Source organism: Taudactylus pleione, unplaced genomic scaffold (assembly GCF_031769625.1).
Source record: "Taudactylus pleione unplaced genomic scaffold, aTauple2 ptg001339l, whole genome shotgun sequence".
Taxonomy (NCBI): Eukaryota; Metazoa; Chordata; class Amphibia; order Anura; family Myobatrachidae; genus Taudactylus; species Taudactylus pleione.
In genome coordinates, this window is record NW_028285739.1 from 3,348,410 (window position 1) to 3,369,544 (window position 21,135).

The 21,135-nt window shown below is 43.9% G+C and overlaps 1 protein-coding gene and 1 pseudogene across 1 annotated transcript in view; both read right to left on the bottom strand.

Annotated features, from left to right (window-relative positions):
• UBA6 (ubiquitin like modifier activating enzyme 6) overlaps nt 1-21,135 on the bottom strand; it is a gene marked incomplete at its 5' end in the record, with an annotated part of 72,308 nt that overhangs the window by 12,549 nt on the left and 38,624 nt on the right. Inside the window, 7 exons of the mRNA XM_088463306.1 lie at nt 1,927-2,054; nt 2,812-3,005; nt 3,580-3,697; nt 7,252-7,323; nt 15,320-15,389; nt 15,727-15,790; nt 16,296-16,347. Coding sequence (XP_088319432.1) covers nt 1,927-2,054; nt 2,812-3,005; nt 3,580-3,697; nt 7,252-7,323; nt 15,320-15,389; nt 15,727-15,790; nt 16,296-16,347 — 698 coding nt within the window. The remainder of the gene's footprint in view (nt 1-1,926; nt 2,055-2,811; nt 3,006-3,579; nt 3,698-7,251; nt 7,324-15,319; nt 15,390-15,726; nt 15,791-16,295; nt 16,348-21,135) is intronic.
• Nucleotides 436-550, bottom strand: LOC148443054 (U2 spliceosomal RNA; annotated as a pseudogene).

The following is a 21,135-nucleotide window of genomic DNA, read 5'->3' on the forward strand; positions in this document are numbered from 1 at the left end:
TTCATCGTTAACGCTTGGACAAACCCAGAGCCACAGTTTGGGAGTCCACAACTAAAACAGAGTGTTGTGCAGCAGCTATGAGGCGGAAAAGACAACAGGTCCTATTCCTTTGGGACAGTGCAAGTCTGCGCAAGGTCTTTCAATTGGGAAACTGCCAATAGGGCCCTCCACCTGCGCCTCGACACAGCAGAGGATTCCTGCAAAAAAAGGCGACAAATTAGAGGAACCTGACGTAAGTTGTGATGCTGCACGCTGCAAAACACAGAACCAGAGCGGAACATACGCTGGCTGGGAACTTAACTCTATAGAGGGAACAAAGCCTGTTTCAGAGATGAGGTGATACCCAAGCCTGAACTTGGTCTCCCTGTGAAGCGCCACCAGCTGCACTAGGGCGAACACTGACCTGCTGAGAGCCCCAGCCCACGCATATCCTACCATGGTTGACGCAGCACCCCAGATGCCTACGCATCACCAGGTCCTATACACACAGATATTAAACTGATAAGAAGAGATATTACACTTGATCTTAGCCAAAAGGTTAAGAAGCAAAGCATGTTGTCAGAGCCCCCCAATTCTGTAACATCTGACAGCAGTTGTACACCTAAACCCAATTAGGTAGTAATTCAAACAGGTACCCAGTTGTTAGTAAATGAAAGGGTTACACAGGCACCTTAATAGAGCAACAAGGGTACTTAACCTTCCAGGGGACCAACACCGCCGCTGCATTTGTGCAGAGCAGGCAAATGTAACAGTCCCGGCAGATGCATGACTCATTCAGGCATCCCCTGCTGTACCCGCTGACTTGTACCGCTGCTGAAGGGGGAGAGCAGCGCTGGAAGCTCCGCCCCCTCCAATCTTCACTCTCCCGGGACACGGAGTACTTACCTTTGTGAGGGAAAACGCAGGTCCAGCACGGGTGATCCGGGCAGCCTGTGGCATGCGTGCTCCTCCTGTGAGGGAAGCCTCTGCCAAACAAACCCAGCAAAATGGCGGTCACCATTCGGGACCGCACCAGCAGCCAGCACCCTCTAAAAGGGCAAGAGTGTGCGCCGGTCCCCAGGCCCAGGCGGTCTCAAAGGAGACTGGAGTGCCGTGCCGTGTGTTCCACTCTCCGCGCTGAACAAAGTTCGAAGTCGCCGCTGCACACCTACACAGACAGACCTAACTAGAAATAAAAATAATATTACAAAGAAAAGTAGAAAAAAACTAAGCTACAATAAAGCCCTCCTAACACGTGCCTTACTCCTGAGGCACTTAAAGAACACTGGAATTGTGGGATTGCAGGGGGGGGGGGGAGATTAGGTTTTAAAGCTGGATTTTATTAAGTGCCAGCTCCAGCCCCAACCTGCAGTTCCATGGTCCAGTGTTCCCCAGCCTTGCTGCAAGAGAAAACAGTTTTGAATTTCCACCCATTGCATCCCTGCATGGTTTTGTACAGGTGCACATTTGCATCCTTTAGCTGCGTGTGCTCTATTGAAGATTTGCTTCAGCAACGTTTTAGAAAAATAAACCAGTACTACTGTAGGTACTGCAGTTCATCACACAAGTCTAGCGTCATTACAGCTTCCGGTGTCACCACAGCTCTGCAAGAAGAACTGATATGAGCCTAAGATAGCTGACTTGTTTGTAACGGTAATTCCTAAGAGAAGCCCTGAACAGTGAAGAAGATGGACATAATTTGTGGCAGAGTTTTAATTTTTATTTTTTTCAACCCTGCGATTTAGGATGATTAGGAGCTTAATTAGAATGACCCCCTCAACTCCAAATCTGTCCACAAAAACCAAATATGCAGAAAATTTGCACCTAACCTCCTAGTACTCATAACTCTAAATGAGGCTCAATATGAAAAATGGCAATTAAAAGAGGAAACCGCAATATGGTTATAGGTAACGGACATAGATATTGTAATTTAGGGCATTACATCACCTGATCTGTGTTCTTTTTACTTCAGCTGTCTCTGTGAATACAATGATTGGAATTGCTAGGTTGAAGAAACAATTTTTGTAAGCCTCTAATGGATATCCCCCAACAACTTTTATTAACTCCAGGGCAACCTGAGAGAAGAAAAAAAAAAGAAGAGGTATAAAATCAAAAGGAGTAGTAATTGCTTTAAAACAATCAACTCTTCAATCTTTCGCCACATGATTTCTAGAAGCTGATTTCGTCCAAACTGACATCTAAATTGTAGAGTAATAATAAAAAAACTGTGCAGTATGCGTGGGCTACATTCAAAATCAGCCAGTATTTACCCTACATGCAAAAAAAATACACCCCATGCATTGCAATATGGTTTGTCCAGGTTCACAGTTAAGAGCTATTTCTCACTCTATTCCCAAAGCTGAATCAGGCCCTATGTCTCCTGCTCTATATATTTAGTTACCTCAATTACCCCAATGGCAACCTCTACGATGTTATAAAGACAAGCCAATTTGCTGTACAAATTGCTCTATTGAAGATTATCACAACTGAATTAGATGAACAAGAGCTCTAGGTGGAGATGAAGAGATTCTATGGAAAAGTAAGGAAACAATGGGATTGCACTAATTGTGATATATGCAAGTAGACTGAATAGTAATACCAAATCCTATCACAATAATATTTTCCAAATCCATTCCTTAAAATCTACATAAGATAAATTAAATGGGAAAATATATTAAAAAACAAAACAAAAAAAAACTAGTACAATATATATACAGCCATTTGCCCCTCTTCAAAGCTGAGATTAGACGTAGGAATATATTTTAACTTGAAGACACGCCCAAATTGTAATAACAGATATCCATGTGGAGACATGAACTTGTGACTACTAACCAGGCCAGACACAGCTGCTGTGGCTGTAGCTATAGCTGGAATAATTTTCCCTGCAATACGCTTGGTCTTCAGTCTGTCAGCTGGTTCAATGTTGTACATTTTGGCTCTCAAGTTGGAGGCTGCTGTAATGAAGTTAATGTGCTCATTGCGGTCATCATCCTTTTCAAATGATAGCAACTTCATTTGAAGGTCATCTACCAGAGTAAATATATAAGTAAATTGATATAATGTAACAACCAATTCAAAATACACTAATCAATAAATAATAAGTCCAACAATGCCTGCTGCAGCATTCAGTATTTACACCCAGCCTCTTTGGACATAGGAGATCATCAGCTGATGCTATGCATAAAAGAGGATGTTTATACTTTTGTTAAATAACAATTTTCTTTCAACTCCCCCCCCAAATAGGGACACTTCTGCCAGAAGAGCAACAACCTGAACAACCTAAAGGACAAGGTACTGTAGGAACACCTGCCCCTCACTTTTATGTCTTCGATACTACTCCATGATAATTTGTAACATAAACTGGTTTCTTGGCTATAATCATTCTTCGTCATCTCTCTAAACTTATCACCCAAAAGATGGCTCCCCGCGGCAGTTATAGAGAAGAGGGTCTATTCTGGGTGCTGGATGTGTGGCACATTTTCAGACATCATTGTATCTGGTGAACCACATCTATAACTATTGTCTTAAATTGTTAAATCATCATTTTAATTTTGTATTAGAAATATTTTTTTTCTTATTGGAACGTGAAAGAAAAATGACCTCGTGTTGCTTGGCCTTCTGCAAGAGCGTTTTCCAGCTGTACAACTGCTAGCCTCTCATCCTCGCTGCTCACTGGAATTTGGTCAGGTTTCCTTACATTTTCATCTGTTTCCACAATCTAGGAATAAAAATAAATATATTAAAAAAACAAGCAAAAGTTGGGACAATTGGCTACATCACAAATTTCTGATCCTTTCATACAATAAATTCAAGGTGTGAGTGGAATTTATATAACAAAAGCAAACCCACAGACACTTTTTTTTGGTATTGTTTTTTCTTTTACAATTAGCGATAAATTAATTTCTCCAAGACCTATGATTGAAGAACATACAGTGCATCCGGAAAGTATTCACAGCACATCATTTTTTCCACATTTTGTTATGTTACAGCCTTATTCCAAAATGGAATAAATTCACTTTGTCCTCAGAATTCTACACACAATACCCCATAATGACAACGTGTAAAAAGTTTTGAGATTTTTGCAAATTGAATTAAAAAAAAAACCTAAGAAATCACATGTACATAACTATTCACAGCCTTTGCTCAATACTTTGTTGATGCACTTTTTTGCAGCAATTACAGCCTCAAGTCTTTTTGAATATGATGCCACAAGCTTGGCACACTTATCTTTGGGCAGTTTCGCCCATTCCTCTTTGCAGCACCTCTCAAGCTCCATTAGGTTGGATGGGAAGCATCGGTGCACAGACATTTTCAGATGGATCCAATTGAACATCTCTGGAGAGAAGTCTGGGCTCTGGCTGGGCCACTCAAGGACATTCACAGAGTTGTCCTGAAGCCACACCTTTGATATCTTGGCTGTGTGCTTAGGGTCGTTGTCCTGCTGAAAGATGAACCGTCGCCAGAGTCTGAGGTCAAGAGCGTTCTGGAGCAGGTTTTCATCCGGGATGTCTCTCTACACATTGCTGTATTCATCTTTCCCTCTATCCTGGCTAGTCACCCAGTTCCTGCCGCTGACAAACATCCCCACAGCATGATGCTGCCACCACCATGTTTCACTGTAGGGATGGTATAGGCCTGGTGATGAGCGATGCCTGGTTTCCTCCAAACATAACGCCTGGCATTGATGCCAAAGAGTTCAATCTTTTGTTTCTCATGGTCTGTGAGTCCTTCAGGTGCATTTTGGCAAACTCCAGCCGGGCTGCCATGTGCTTTTTAAGGAGTGGCTTCCATCTGGCTACTCTTCATACAGGCCTGATTGGTGGATTGCTGCAGAGATGGTTGTCCCTCTGGAAGGTTCTTCTCTCTCCACAGAGGAATGCTGTAGCTCTGATAGAGTGACCATCGGGTTCTTGGTCACCTCCCTGACTAGGACCCTTCTCCCCCAATCACTCAGTTTAGACGGCCGGCCAACTCTAGGAAGAATCCTGGTGGTTCCGAACTTCTTCCTTTTACGGATGATGGAGGCCACTGTGCTCATTGGGACCTTCAAAGCAGCAGATATTTTTCTGTACCCTTCCCCAGATTTGTGCCTCGAGACAATCCTGTCTTGGAGGTCTACAGACAATTACTTAGACTTCATGCTTGGTTTGTGCTCTGACGGGCACTGTCACGTGTGGGATCTTATATAGACAGGTGTATGCCTTTCAAAATCATGTCCAAAACAACTGAATTTACCACAAGTAGACTCCAATTAAGCTGTAGGAACATCTCAAGGATGATCAGTGGAAACAGGATGCACCTGAGCTCAATTTGAGCTTCATGGCATGCTGTAAATACTTATGTACATGCGATTTCTTTTTTTTTTCTTTTTTTTATGAAATTTGCAAAAATCTCAAAAAAAACCTTAAGTGTTGCATTATGGGGTATTGTGTGTAGAATTCTGAGGACAAAAATTAATTTATTCCATTTTGGAATAAGGCTGTAACACACCGCCTTATTCCAAAATGGAATAAATTCCAATTTTAGGTAGGAGGGCCCTGATTCAGAGCGAGCGCTCTTGTCAGAGCGTCCGGCTCTGAATCAGGCCCTCTGTGAGGTCGCATTGCACTACATTGTAAAGTTCGACTTAGGAAGCACTGCCTGGGGTCTCTACTGAGCAGTTGAGCCAGGCAGCCACCTGGTTCTTTGCACACACCTTTCCCAAATTTTACAGGTTTCCTATTTTGCATTCAAAAGACAAGTTTTGGTGGATGATAAAATGGGATTTCTGTACTTGCGTTAAGTCCATCTCTCTTGGGGAAGCACTGGACAACTCTCTTTGCACTCTCTGTGCTTGGTTCTTGCTCGGGACTTGATTTCCTGTTATTCTTGTTCTCATTGGAGAACATTACTTTTGTCCTCTCCCTTTCGTTCTGTACTCCTGGATTGTCCTTTGGTGCTTTGGTAAGACAAACGGAGGCTCCCATGCAGCACCATGGTAGAGATGGGAAGGAGCCTGAGCTTTGCAGATTTCTTAAAATACCCAGGCTCCCTGCTACAGAGTCTATACCCTATACTCCACATGCGTCAGGGAACAGGGGTAAATTACCCCACATGGGGTAAAAGTGAAATTCCTGGGGGTAATGGACGGACAGCCGGGCATGCATATGAATCATTCTATAATATAGAATGATTCATATGCATGCCCGGCTGTGAAGCAGGGAGGCTCTAAGCCGGACGCCCGCTGAGATGTTATTACCAGCGGGCGCCGGGCTCCTACCCTATGCACTATGGGAGAGACGTCGTGATGTCTCTCCCATAGTTCAGAGGAGCAGCCGGGCGGACAGGACGGCGGTAGATGCAGGAGCGGGGATTAATGTAAGTGTTTTTTTTTTTTTTTGTACAAGCGGCACTACAGGGGCATTATATGTGGGCACTACTACAGGGGCATTATGTGGGGGCACTACTATATGATTTCCTTTCTTTCAAATCAAGGGGGTAACGTCGGCGTATCTAAATATATTTGGGGGTAAAAGGTAAAAAAGTTCCCTGACCCCTGCTGTAACATAACAAAATGTGGAAAAAGTGAAGCGCTGTGAATACTTTTCGGATGCTCTATACTCCCCACAAAGCAGGAAATATTCAATAGGAAATAAAAAAAATTCCCCTCCGATCCCCACTTAACCCCCATTGTAATCAATTTTCATCTATTACACCTTCCTTTCTAGCCATTGCGAGTTTAAAGCAGGGGTCCCTCTCTTGTGAGTCTTCGTCACTTACCTTCCTTGTGCACCAGACTGTGCTTGGAACTTTCTCACCATTTCAGCCAAAAGAGATCATTACTGTAAGTTCCATTTGTTTCAGAACATTGGAATCCAGTTTTTGGACCAGGATAGACTTCCAGAAAAAGAGGGCCCTCTTTTGATATCACAAAAAAAATAAAAATAAAAAGAGGGCCCTCTTTTGATATAAACCCACGCAAGCACAGGGAGAATATACAAACTCCACACAGTTAGGGCCGTAGCTGGAATCGAACCCACAACCTTAGCGCTGTGAGGCAGTAAAATATATGCAGAATGTCTTCAATAGAAAGCAATAAATCAAATACTTTTCTCATAGATCTTTTATAAGGAATGAAACAGGTTCTTTATTTACAGAACACAGAAGAAAGTTTTCATTATACATAAAACATGACATGCTTAATGCCTGGTGTCCTCTACATAAGGGTCCCTGTATATAAACAATTAACAATATTAGCAATGTAAGTACATACATAACAAAACAATTACACACCTTGTTTGAAGGTGTAAATTCTTCGATCCTCATTCCTGATATAATTTTCTTGATTACATCCTGTGATAAATCCTGTTACAGATGACAGGACCAGGCACCATGAATGATCATTATTAATTTAAATATTAATCTAAATATTAACTTATTAATGCTTCTCTACAGTACCCATTTCTAGGAGTCAATCTTAAAATGTCACAAAAAGTCAACTAAAAATAATCTAAAATAACTATCGGAGTTTGTGCATGCTCAGGGCAGTTTAAGTGCTGTTTATTAGGTTGATGGCAAGTAAATTACTGTTTTAATAAACACCTGTTTATACTGAATGCTATTACCCACGTTAACAGTTCCCTGCTCACTAATTCCTCAACATAAGTGTACCTTGATTCAGCAAGAGAGGGGACTTTCGCAGTGAGGACTCCTTGGACAGTACCTTCCCCGGTGTACTGTCTGTTACAATATCTTTCATTAAACACTTTTGGCAACATGAGCTTCAATTTTCCACAGGAGGAAAAGTGTATGTCTAGGATTTCTGGTTGTCTACTCCAGCTGGATTCTGACGTCATGAAAAAATACAAAGAAACTGTCTGCCAGACTAACTACATTTATTATAAAATCTAACCATTAAAGATATAAGGCCGGTGCATATTAATAAAATAATTATTTCCTCAATCGAAAATTCTACATAAAAATCCATACTAATCATTTAACCAAGTCATAGCGAATACATTATTTATGCATTTTTGATGTAAACTTATGAGGATACAGTCATTTTAAATACTATAGAAATGTGAACCAGCTGTGTATCTTTAATGTGTGTTAGATTCTATAATAAATGTTATTAGTCTGAGACAGAACTTCTTTGTATTTATTTTTCAACTTGTTACATTGGAGGTTCCAGTAGTCCTCAGTTTGGAAAGCTGCAGTCAGTCACATTATTATTGAATTGTAATTGGATTTATATTAGCACTTGGCTATTTTGAGTTCTTCTGGATTCCCGATATCACCTGCATCCTTGTACTTGAGTATTTCCCTTATCTGTACCCTGTTAACTTTCATTGGCTAGATAAACCCTACAATTGGTTGTCGGTAATTGTGGATAGAGGTTTCGACACTGTAGAAGACTGTGGAAAGTTAAAAAAGTAGCGTTATGGTAAAACTTGCCTTTGTTAGCTCTCTTTCTTCGAAGTCCATATGGTCCACAGGGAGACAATGGGGTGTAGGAGGTACATTGGAGGACCGGACACCAACAGCAAAACTTTTCAATCCCAGGATGTTCTGGTCCTTCCCCCTATACCCCGCCCACAGCCTGAGGGCAACTCAGTTTTGTTAACAAGCCCAAGGCAGGAGCAGGAGAGGAGAGAAGGAAAACTGGTACACTGGGGAATCACACTCTCACACAGAGAAGGAAACAAGTGACCAAGAGAAGAAACCCATAGAAACTAGGAGCGTCAGGATGGGTGCCCTGTGGACCTCGAAGAGAGTTAACAAAAGGTAAGTTAAGTTTTACCTTAACTCTTCTTTTCTTCTTCAGGGTCCATAGGGCTTTACAGGGAGACAACGGGGATGTCCCAAAGCAGTTGTTCAAGGGCGGGAACTCTCCTGAGCTGACAGGAGAACCCTACGCCCGAAGGAAGAATCCTGAGAGACAAATGTATAAAAGGCATAAAACCTAGAAAGGTGTGGGCAGACGACCAGGTGGCCACCCTGCATAGCTGTTCAGCTGAGGTGCCATGTCGGGCTGTCCAAGAGGGACCCACAGAGTGAGTAGAATGAGCAGATACTTTAGCCGGCACAGGAAGGCCAGACTGTGTGTAAGCCTGTGACAGTCATACGAATCCATCTGGCCAGAGTCTGTTTGTTAACTGGCCATCCCTTCTTGTGGAATCCATATAGGACGAAGAGGGAGTCCGATTTCCTGATGGAAGTGTACGGTCCATATAGATCTTTAGAGCACGGACCACATCCAAAGAGGCCTCACCTACCGAGAGGTCTGGTGATTGAAAGGCCAGAGCCACAATTTCCTCATTTACTCTAGGTGGAAACGAGAGACCACCTTGGAAAGGAAGCCCGGGCGTGTTCTAAGAACTGCCGTGTCTCGATATAAGAAAGGGGGAGAGTCATGAAAGCGCCCCTAAATCCGATACCCTACAGGAGGATCCGATAACCAGAAGAAACAGTCTTCGCAGTGAGCCACTTAACATCAACTGATTCCAGGGGTTTGAATGGAGGTTCTTGAAGTGCTTGGAGCACCACTGCCATATCCCATGGAGCCACAGGAGGGACAAAGAGAGGCTGTATACAGAGAACACCTTGCAGGAAGGTGTGAACCTCTGTTAGAGGAGCCAGTCTGTGCTGGAAACAGATGGATAAAGCAGAGACCTGCACTTTCAGATATGCTAGGCGGAGGCCTAGATCCAATCCAGCCTGAAGAAAGGCAAGAATTCTAGACACCTTAAAAACTTGGGGGTCATAGTTTCTTGGAGCACACCAATGGAAATATGTATGCTATATTCTGTGATACATCCTGGCTGAGGCCGATTTACGGTCCCTGAGCATGGTCTGGACCACAGAAATGGAAATCCCTTAGCCGTTAGGAGGGATGTCTCAAGAGCCAAGCCGTTAAAGACAGACGGGCCAGGTCCGGATGTAGACGTGGACTCTGAGACAACAGGTCTAACCGTAGAGGAACGTCTGGGTAGCTCCAAGCCGGAGCTATGAACAGGACTGTGCCCCGCTTCCTGCTTGAACTTCCAAAGAACTCGAGGAAGCAGGGATATTGGGAGAAAGAGGCATGCCAAATTGACAGTCCATTTCACTGACAATGTGTCCACGAAAGCTGCGCCGAGGTCCCTTGTCCTGTTTCCATATACTGGAAGTATGTTGTTGTGTCTTGAGGCCATGAGATCCACATTCGGCAGACCCCATTTGTCCACCAGGAGCTGAAAGACTTCTGGATGTAGAGACCACTCTCCTGCATGCACGTCGTGACAGCTGAGGAAATCTGCTTACCAATTGAGGACTCCCGGGATGAATACCACGGAGTTGGCTGGGAGATGGCGTTCAGTCCATGTGAGAATGTGGGACACTTCTCCCATTGCTGCCTGACTTAGAGTGCCCCCTTGGCGATTGAGGTAGGCCACAGCCATAGCGTTGTTGGACTGTACTTGTACTGACCTGCCCTGAAGAATATCATATATATGTTAGAAAGATTCTATGAACCTGAGAGCCCATGCGGGCTCCTAAATGTACTATTCTATGAGAAGGTGTCAGGGAAGACTTTTTCCAGTTGATCAGCCACCCGTGTGTTTGTAGGAAGGCAATTGTTACTTGCAGATGGCGGGGAAGAATCTCTGGGGAACTGGCCAAAAGCAAGAGGTCGTCTAAATACAGAAATATTCTGATCCCTTGACGACGAAGGGAGGCCGCCATAACTGCCACTATTTTGGTAAAAACCCAAGTGGCCGTTGAGAGGCCAAACTGTAGGGCCTGAAATTGGTAGTGCTGCTGCAGGAAAGCAAACCGGAGATATTGTTGATGAGAAGGTGCTATTGGTACATGTAGGTAAGCATCCTGAATGCCCAGAGACACCATAAAATCCCCAGGCTCCATAGCCAGGATAATAGAGTGAAGGGTATCCATACGAAACCTGGGAGCCCTGATAAATTTGTTCAGAGATTTGAGGTTGAGGATAGGCCGATAAAACCCGTTGGGCTTCTGAATCAGGAAAAGGTTAGAATAATAGCCCTTGCCTCGTTGTGAGGAGGGGACACAAATTATTACTGCAGAATTCAGTAAGGACTGAATGGCTTTTTGGGGCAGCAGGGCCTTGCTTGGGTCCGATGGAGGCCCTGTGCAAAAGAACTGCTGGGGGGGGGGGGGGGTCACCTTTGGAAGGATAGAGCAATATACATGGGAGACCACTTCTCTTACGCAAGCGTCTGATGTGGTCTGACGCTAAAACTGGGCGTATTGAAGAAGCCGGCCTCCCACCCTGGAAGCCCCCAGGGAGAAGCCCGCCGTGTCGGGCAGTAGGCTTTTTGTCCACAGACTTGGCAGGTGGACATCTAGTAGCCCAGGCTTGTTTGGCCCTAGACTTGGAGGGCTTGGCTGATGCCTGCTGCCATGGAAAGGACTGACCCATAGCTTTTCCTTGAGGGTGAAAGGACCGAAAGGATGACATCCGAGGCTTTGTATTATATGTACAGGGCAGGAATGCCGTCTTGGAAGCTGCCAAAGTAGTCACAATTGTATCTAATTCTGGACCAAACAGGATATCTCCAGAATAAGGAAGGGACTCCAGAACCCTTTTTGAACCAGAGTCTGCTTTCCAGGAAAACAATACGGCGCGCCACTACCGAAGTGGCAGATATCCTGGAGGCCAGGAGAGCCGTATCCATAGCTGCTTCTCCCAAGTAGAAGGCTGCATCTCTAATATGAGATATGTAGGATAGTTGCTCCCTTGAAGCATCAGGGGGAATCTCTTTTCTAGGGCCTCTACCCAACTCTCAATGGCATTTGCCACCCAGGCCGTAGCCCTAGCAGGACGAGCAATAGCTCCTGTAAGAGAGTATATGGATTTCAGACAAGCTTCTATATGCCTATCCGTATTCTCCGTCAACGAGGTTGCAGTATGGATGGGTAAGGTGGCATTCTTAACCAGATGTGTTACATGAGAATCCACTGCTGTGGGAACTTCCCATTTAGTGCAATCAGTAGCTGGAAGAGGGTAAAAGGAACTTAAACGTTTTGGAATTTGAAACCCTTTACATGGCATATTCCATGGTTCACTCATGTAATCAGATAGCTGATCAGAGTGAGGGAACACTGGTAAAACTACCTTTTGTCATTTAAAAAGTGTTTTTTTTTTCCTTAGGAGCGGGTTGTTCCTCTTCTATATGTAAAATAGATTTTACAGCTCTCACAAGAAAATGTATATTTAATTTAGAGGGTTGCTCTTGAGGTCTGCGTCTTCTGCCTCCCCAGATGATATATGCCTCCCCAGATGATATATCGGAATCAGATAACTGGGAAGATAACACAGCACGTTTAGTAGGTAAAGGCTTTTACTTTTGCAGCATTTGCTAAAAAACTGTAGAGGTATTAGCCATACCCTGTACTGAGGTAGAGAGTACGTCTACCCATAGGGAAGGCAAGGATTTGCAGGGAGTACCTGCTGTGGCCATCCCACAGGGGGGGCTACCACGGGGACTGCTAAGTGGTCCGCAATCTTTGTCAGTACCTGAAAAAAGGCAGCCCAGGGTGGGTCCTGAGGAGAGGACGGGGCTGAGGGGCCTGAGGCCAGTTTAACATTTGCTGATTTTGGCCAGCCAGGAAGGAACCGGGCAGTAGCAGGCCGGGTTTTTACAGGCACTGTGCGCCTTCCACAAGCAGCGGCTCTGAGCCGCTTTTTATGTTTTTTTTTTTTTGGCAACCAATTGTGCTGCTGCACAAGCCCGGCCGGCAGAAGCCAGTGTGTGTGAAAGGAAACATTGTTGGCGTGCAGGGACGGCACAGCCACAGCACGACATTGTCCTGCACAGTAGATATTTCCTGCTGTTGGATGGCGACTGTGCCATAGCCGTGCCGTCTGAAAGGACCCGCTGATTCCCTGCATTTACTAGATTTCACACCCGGCTAAAAACCAGGTGGCTTTCTGCCGCCCAGCCAAAACCGGCAAATGCGAAATAGCCCTGAGTCTGTGCAACAATTTGTACAAAGACCATCCCGAATGAGGTACTCTGGGGCTAATCCCGCTGAGCAGAACTTACAAGACACCAGAGTAGGATCAGCAGCATCAGCCTGCTTGTTATTCTTTCCTCTGCCAGACATAGTCACAAGAATAATAAAACACACAGTATGATACAGTGCAGTGAACACCCTGCAGTATGTGTAATATGGCACAGTTTAGTGTGCAACCGTGCTATATAGTATGTGACAGCCCTCACAAATATATAGGGAATGTGAGGTACAATAACCTCCTATACCTTAGTATGTGAGGGTAAATTAGAATAAAGGGAAAGGTATAAGCTGACAGTATAGAAAGAAGAAATCAGCGCTAGCACACGTCACATACAAACGCAGAAAAAAAGACTATCTGCAATTGGCACTACAATCAACTACACAGACCGCAGTTGCTGGTAGGATATAGCGCTGTAAAACCTGGCCCGTGGGAGAGGTATACAGGGAGACAGGACCCAGCATTCCCGTAGACCAGTAAAGCAGAAAATGGCTGCCGCGTGTCTCTGAGGGGGCAGAGGGTGAGGGAGGAGCAGCTCAGGGAACTTTTAGACCGCAGTGGAATTGCACCCTGAGCTGGGGGAGGGGCTGACGTTAACCACCAGGTCCCCCCCCTGGCCTCTAAATATGCCTCTGTGCCAGTATATTAATGCCCCGGTGGTCTAGTGGAGTCGTGGGCGCACCATTATCCACATCAGTGTCTCCAGTCCGTCTTGTGAGACCGGAAGCTAGACTGCGTAAAGACAAAGGCCCTGCAAGCAGGGGTCCGACTTACCTGTCCCCTGGATTCCAGGCTGCTGTCTGGGGTCCGGGGAACTTGCTAGCTAGTCCCCCCCAAGAGCCCCGCAGGTGTACCTAACCGGGGCTTGGTGTCACAGCGCCACGGAGGGGTGATTGAGCAGCAGCACAGACATCCAAGGGACAGTCTTTTGCTGCTGCTCAGTTTAAAACCCTAGAAATAAAAAATAAATCATAAAAATAAGCTTGGGCTGCTTGAAGCAGCACCACTGTTAAAAATGGTGACCAGCTTCTTCCGGACACCAACGAAACTGAGTTGCCCTCAGGCTGTGGGCGGGGTATAAGGGGAAGGACCGGAGCATCCTGGGAGTGAAAAGTTTTGCTGTTGGTGTCCGGTCCTCCAAGGTCCATTGTCTCCCTTTGGAGCCCTATGGACCCTGAAGAAGAAAAAATGGTTTCCTTGTAAAATACTAAAACTATTGGGTGTCACTGACCAATGGTGACTGCAAACACAGGAGCAGTCATACTTGCAACATCTAAATCCTTTTCAGTTTCAGCAAAAAGATCCCCCAGAAAACAGACACAGCTGGATCACCCAAATAGCAAGCTACGGACACTGAGAGGCCTGGATTATCATAACCCTTTTCTGTTCATCTATTGAGGGGCCTGGATTAACCCAACCCCGCAGTCCAGTAATATTTTCTTCCTCCCAATCCTGCGGCAGCATATTACTTTCAAATGTCACTGTGCTGCCTACTCTACATCACTGCTTGCTGGGCAGACAGTTGCTGCATCTAGCAACTTGCTGCTGCAGAACTACCAATCCCAGCCGAAAAACCTTCTGAGAGAGAACAGCCAGCAAAGGGAAAGTAGAAGGTGTAGCTTTATGATGGCTGCTAGCACTCTCTCCACACTGCAATAACAATAAAAGATCAAGCAAACATGGTAGAAAGTTGCAGGGGAATGCCATGAGTAAGACGGGGGAGATCACAGGTGATGGTGGGGGGTGCTAAGGCCCCATGAGGTCTCCATTTGATAAATCAAATAGGACATAGATATGGTCAGCAAGCGATTCACAGTCTAAGATATAGGAGTACAAGCTATTTTTTTAAACTGCAAGTGGCTCCCTGCAAGATATTCAATAGCTTTTAACATAGGAATCCCAATGTATTATTGGGTTCTGACAAAATGATATTTGCTATGCAATTGCGTGCAAACTATTGTTTTCTGTTACATGTCAATATAGGCTGAGGAAATATGCACTGTAGTGTTCTTTATTCTGGAGTGGAAATCAGGCGCGTGTAGAAAGTAACTCCCTCCACAAATCACATTATCATCTGAAACATACTCAGTTCTAATAGACCCTGACATTTCAGTTATATATTTGTGAACATTCTAAATATTTTATTTATATAAACCAGCTAGTACTCAATAAAGCAATTTATAATTAAGAGTGAATGTTGCTTTGAATATAAGGTTATAGTGTCCTTACATCACCTGGCAATGGTTATATTCGGTTATATTTAGGTTTTCATTCGGCAAGGCAATCATTAAAACATAAATGATTTACATTTGTATTATTTACATGACGTACCTTATCAGTGAACTGGATGCTGTACACGTCTGCATATAATTTGGCTGCACAAAGTATAAAGCTGAAATGCCTGGGCATAGACAATAAAGTATTAGTACACATAGATTGCTCATTTATGACCAACAAACCCAATGCTGAGAGCTAGAATGTTAAATACTTGTGTTTCAGTTACTTACATTCATTTAGGGTTTTTAACTCCAGTCCTCAAGTACCCCCAACAGGTTATGTTTTCAGGATTATTTTATTCATGCGCAGGTGATAGAACATATTTTTCTGGGTCAGAAATTATTCCACCTGTTTCCAGAGACTAAAAACAACATGACCTTTATACATGACGGTTATACTTGAGGACTGGAATTGGACACCCATGTATTAAAGTAAGTAAGCCAGAGACATACTGTACTTACAATTGGTCCTTTGTATCAAAATGTAATGAAGTAGGTGGTCGCTTTGGAGACTGCCAAAATAAACCTGGGGGGAGGGGGGAAGCCCATTGTAAGACATCTACTGTGTCATCATCATCTATTTAGCAACAATAACAGTTCTTCATTGTTTAGCACACTAGGGTTGGGGATATTACTACAACTGCAGCGCAGAGACAGACATGTACAAACTAGTAAAGCATACAATGGAGAAGGATATGGCAGGCATATGGCCAACAAAACCTGTTTAAGAAGGTGGTGAAGAAGGATTCAGGAACTCTAATATAATAAGTCTTATAGGAACGTTATATGGATTCAACGGTGGGAAAAGACAGATGTGTGAAATGGGAATTTAAATAAATATAATTCATCACGGAACACATTATTAATATTAAAAATGTTATTACTACTATAATAAAACTAGATACAAGCAGTAAGAAACACAAACAGGTAATTCACACTAGTAATGTGTCCCTGAGTGACACTTAGAAAATAGGGACAATTGTCATGCATTACCAATGAATTTTCATCATTTGCTCTCAGAAGTTACTCACTTCCATCTTTTAACTGTGTATCCAGCGGGAATGAATGTAACAGTTGTTGAGCCTAAGATAAAGAAAAAGATAAACAAATTGAAGAAAAAGTGTCAATAGGCCGCAATATTATGTACTGTAGCCATCACTCAACGATTTTGTTCATAACACTCACATTGCACGAAAGCGTGCACCGAGAAGTGCGAGATACAGTTAGAAATGCCGCAGCGAGGTTGCGCAACTTTTCTACAAAAAGTAACATGGGCTAAGTACTGTACATAAAAATTGGGGAAATCATCCTCGACTTAAAAAAAAAAAAGAAAAAAAAAGTGACAACTGATATAGCAGGACCACGTAGAAGGCTGATAGTGACCATAAGGAAAGTACTGGAGGTTTTTAAAAGTGTCAAAAGGCTGATTGAGCACTTTTTATTAATGGCTGAAAAATGATAGCGAGCAAGTGTTTTTCATCAAATTAAAGTCTTTCCAGCATTTTAGGGTACACAAAAATGTCTGTATAGTCATTTTTCAGGGTTTTATATAAGTTTGGAAAAGTTGGAACAAACACTTTTACCTCTTATTTATACGTTCAAACACCCCTCTCCCATCAATACAACACCCACCACATAACTGTCACACATCATTTACACCTCCACATACCTGTCCCACATCATTTACACCTCCACATATCTGTCCCACATCATTTACACCTCCACATACCTGTCCCACATCATTTACACCTCCACTATACCTGTCCCACATCATTTACACCTCCACTATACCTGTCCCACATCATTTACACCTCCACTATACCTGTCCCACATCATTTACACCTCCACTATACCTGTCCCACATCATTTACACCTCCACATACCTGTCCCACATCATTTACACCTCCACTATACCTGTCCCACATCATTTACACCTCCACATACCTGTCCCACATCATTTACACCTCCACATATCTGTCCCACATCATTTACACCTCCACATATCTGTCCCACATCATTTACACCTCCACATAACTGTCCCACATCATTTACACCTCCACTATACCTGTCCCACATCATTTACACCTCCACTATACCTGTCCCACATCATTTACACCTCCACTATACCTGTCCCACATCATTTACACCTCCACTATACCTGTCCCCACATCATTTACACCTCCACTATACCTGTCCCCACATCATTTACACCTCCACTATACCTGTCCCCACATCATTTACACCTCCACTATACCTGTCCCCACATCATTTACACCTCCACTATATCTGTCCCACATCATTTACACCTCCACATATCTGTCCCACATCATTTACACCTCCACATATCTGTCCCACATCATTTACACCTCCACATATCTATCCCACATCATTTACACCTCCACATACCAGTCCCACATCATTTACACCTCCACATACCAGTCCCACATCATTTACACCTCCACTATACCTGTCCCACATCATTTACACCTCCGAATACCTTTCCTACATCATTTACACCTCCACGAGAGGTGTCCTGACAGATTTACCTTAAAATAAATATATTTCCTACCTTTTCACCTGCTCAGGGGATGCGCACAAAAAAAATATGAATTATGCAATTTTGGAATTGTATTGCAAATGTAATTTGTGGTGCGAGCTTTCTCAGAGAATGGCTCGCAGGAACCAACTTGCAACTAATTAAATTGAACCCCAACAGTAGTACCATTAAATCTGCATCATATTGTTCGGCTTGTGGATAGGAAACTTAGTACAAATCAAAGGAAATCATCTAATAAACAAAACAAAAAAACAGCACCACTGTCTTCTCTAATGCTGCCCATCCACTACAAGATGCGGGAACGATGGCACGATTACGACGCCGTTGTCGTCTCCCGCGGCGTGAAGTGCATGCAGATCAATCATCCCAAACATGGCAACCTGACGGCAGTCGTCAGGTTGACCGTCATGTTCGGGCGATGATTGATGTTAAAAACGACCAGCGGGCGCGTGCATCGCTGGTCGTTTTTAACATTTTACTGCCCGATTTGCGGGCGATTACCAAGCGATGGAGCGATAACAATGGTCGTTATCGCTCAATCGCTAGGTTTAATCGCCTAGTGGATGGGCAGCATTAGATTAGCACAAATTCTTTACCTCATGCTAAAACAAGTTTATTTGTATTTGTGTCTTAAAGATCAAATATGTTTAAGTACAACAGCTGATTCAGTAAACAATTATAATTTTGAACATAAGAGGTGCTACCATGCTGAGACTTGTAGTAGAATACAATAGCGCCACTAATACACTGTATTGTACTATAAGTCTCAGCATGGTAGCACCTCTTATGTTCAAAATTGGAGTGTGCACTCCAAGACCCCTACCCTTACCTCCTAATTTATTTATACAGCCATGGCCAAAAGTTGAGAATGACAAGTATTGGTTCTCACAGTCTGCGGCTTCAGTTTTTATGATGGCAATTTGCATATACTCCAGAATGTCATGAAGAGTGATCAGATGAATTGCAATTACCTGCAAAGTCCCTCTTGCCATGACAATGAACTTAATCCCATGTCATGACATGTCAGTGATTCTCTCGTCACCCACAGCTTAGCGAGCAGCCTGGAGGGGGGTGTTAAAGTAAAAAAAACGCCCTTATTCAGAGCGAGCGCTCACGTAGAGCGTCCGGCTCTGAATCAGGGCCACTATACGATCCACACAAAATACTGTTTCGATCACTGTCAGAATGATAGATCGTACAATATATCTTACACTGTGTACCCAGCTTTAGGCTGGAACAGGCGAAGTCCTCCATGAAACTATTGTGCTATTTTTTTCTTTTTATAACATTTTATCTAACAATAGCTTGCTTTCCAGCCACTAGGCCAAGATATAGGCGACTGGTATGACATGCGTGGCCTACCTGTTACACTTTATGGACAAGTAGTTAGAATTCAAGTAAGATGCTTGGGTCAAGGAAAACTTTACACAGCATAACCATGACCATTTTCTTCGGCACCATAACCCTGCCCCTCCTGCAGCCTAACACTAACCCTCCCCTCCAACAGTCTGACCCTAACCCTTACCGTATGAAGCTGTTGGCATTTGCTGCTGTATGTTTACGTTCCCGGCGTCTGCGAGGAGCAGCGCCGGGGTTATACAGGAGCACAGATTCCATACATTGTGATCAGGGAGGGGGGCCGTGGCTGTTTGTTCATTTCCCCGGCATCTGAGAGGAGCAGCTCCCGGGGTACACGGGGGCAGCGGCATCTTATATAAGATTTTCGGGATACACAGGGGGGACAGGAGGCGGCTATATCAATTATATTTCTCTGGCGGCTGCAGAGCGCAGCTGTGCTGGGTGTGTGTGTGTGTGTGTGTGGGGGAGGCGCCGGGCTTGCTGATCACAGTGAATGGCAGTGATCAGTACACATTTCAGTAGAATCCGTAGGTGCAGAGGGACCGGAAGGTCTCTCAGATGCAGGCGGCTGCAGTAAGATTAGCATCCTGCAACTGCCTAGTGGGCGTTTCTGACTGTTCATAACCATTAAAACCATGTCAGTTAAAGCCCAGCCTGGTGTGGTCGCAACTGTTGCGACCATGCCAGGCAAGTGGTTAAAGCATCAGATTTGAAAGTTCCCTGGATCCTCACTCCACTCATTATACCCCATTGTCTATACAGGAAATCAGAGAACAGGGTTTAACGCAAGTACAAAAAAAACTAGTATTAACTAGCTGGTATACCTGGCATTCCACGGGTTGAAAAATGGACCTTGAAGTAAATCTGTAGCATTCATTCTTTTCAATGTCCTCACCTATAACACCATTTATCGATCCTGAAAAGGACCCCACTATTTGCTAACATGGTTTTAGCCCTGAAACAGATCTATCTAGCAGCTGAGGAACTGGATCGTTTTTTGGGTGGCATGGCTATTCTGAAACTGTGGCTTTGGTTGTACTTTAACAGTGAATGGTTCTGAAAAGGACTAGACTTTTGAAGGCTGACATGGGAAAAACTTAGTTTGAATGTGGTATACTAAAGGGGGAACGCTTTGACAAGGAACACAGAAATCATTCACACCTGGATAACAATGCAATGTGGGGGTAAAGGACAGTGTAGGCAGGGGTATTTTCTGTCTGTTTGGAATGGGGTATATCAGGAGCAGAGTGACTTACAGGACAGAAATCAGTATAGCTTTCCAAATCACTGCATTTTCAGAAATCACTACTAAGCAGAAATCTCTGCAGACCAACATTGGAGACCATGGCATATGAAAATATGCTTGGAGGAAATTAGTAACTGTCAGTGCAGGTGCAGTGTGACAGTTGATCCTCCGACTCACTGCTCTTCCGTTGGAGCTCTGCTTGCCCCCCCACTGGTACATATTAGTGCAGTTTTAGGCACTGGAAGACTGCCGCTCTCCCTGCAACCAGGAACGCACACAACGTGGGTCTGTCCAGTCGGGGCTGACAAGGGGGCCCAGGTGTCAGCAGTGTTGATTTGTTGCCGGCCCGCCAGCTAATTACAGCTGGTGTAGAACCAAAACCAATAAGAGGTGTAAAGATTTGGTTTGTATATACAAAAATCTCACCTAGGAGGTGACTAGCAGCAGTAATGTCAGTACATCTGCACCAGTGGATATCCTTTCCATCACTGGATAAAGGTTATTCAAAGAAAGTTCCAAAAACAACTAATTACTAGAGATGAGCAGTTTGGTTTTACTCTGTTCTTTACTCCAAATTAGCGCAAGTTTGGATTTATCTTATTGGCTATCCAAAACACGTTATAGCCGGATAGCCAATAAGATTCAGTTATCAGATCCAAACCTTTCCATGCCAAAACCGAACCACTCATCTCTAACTACTACTGCCCTG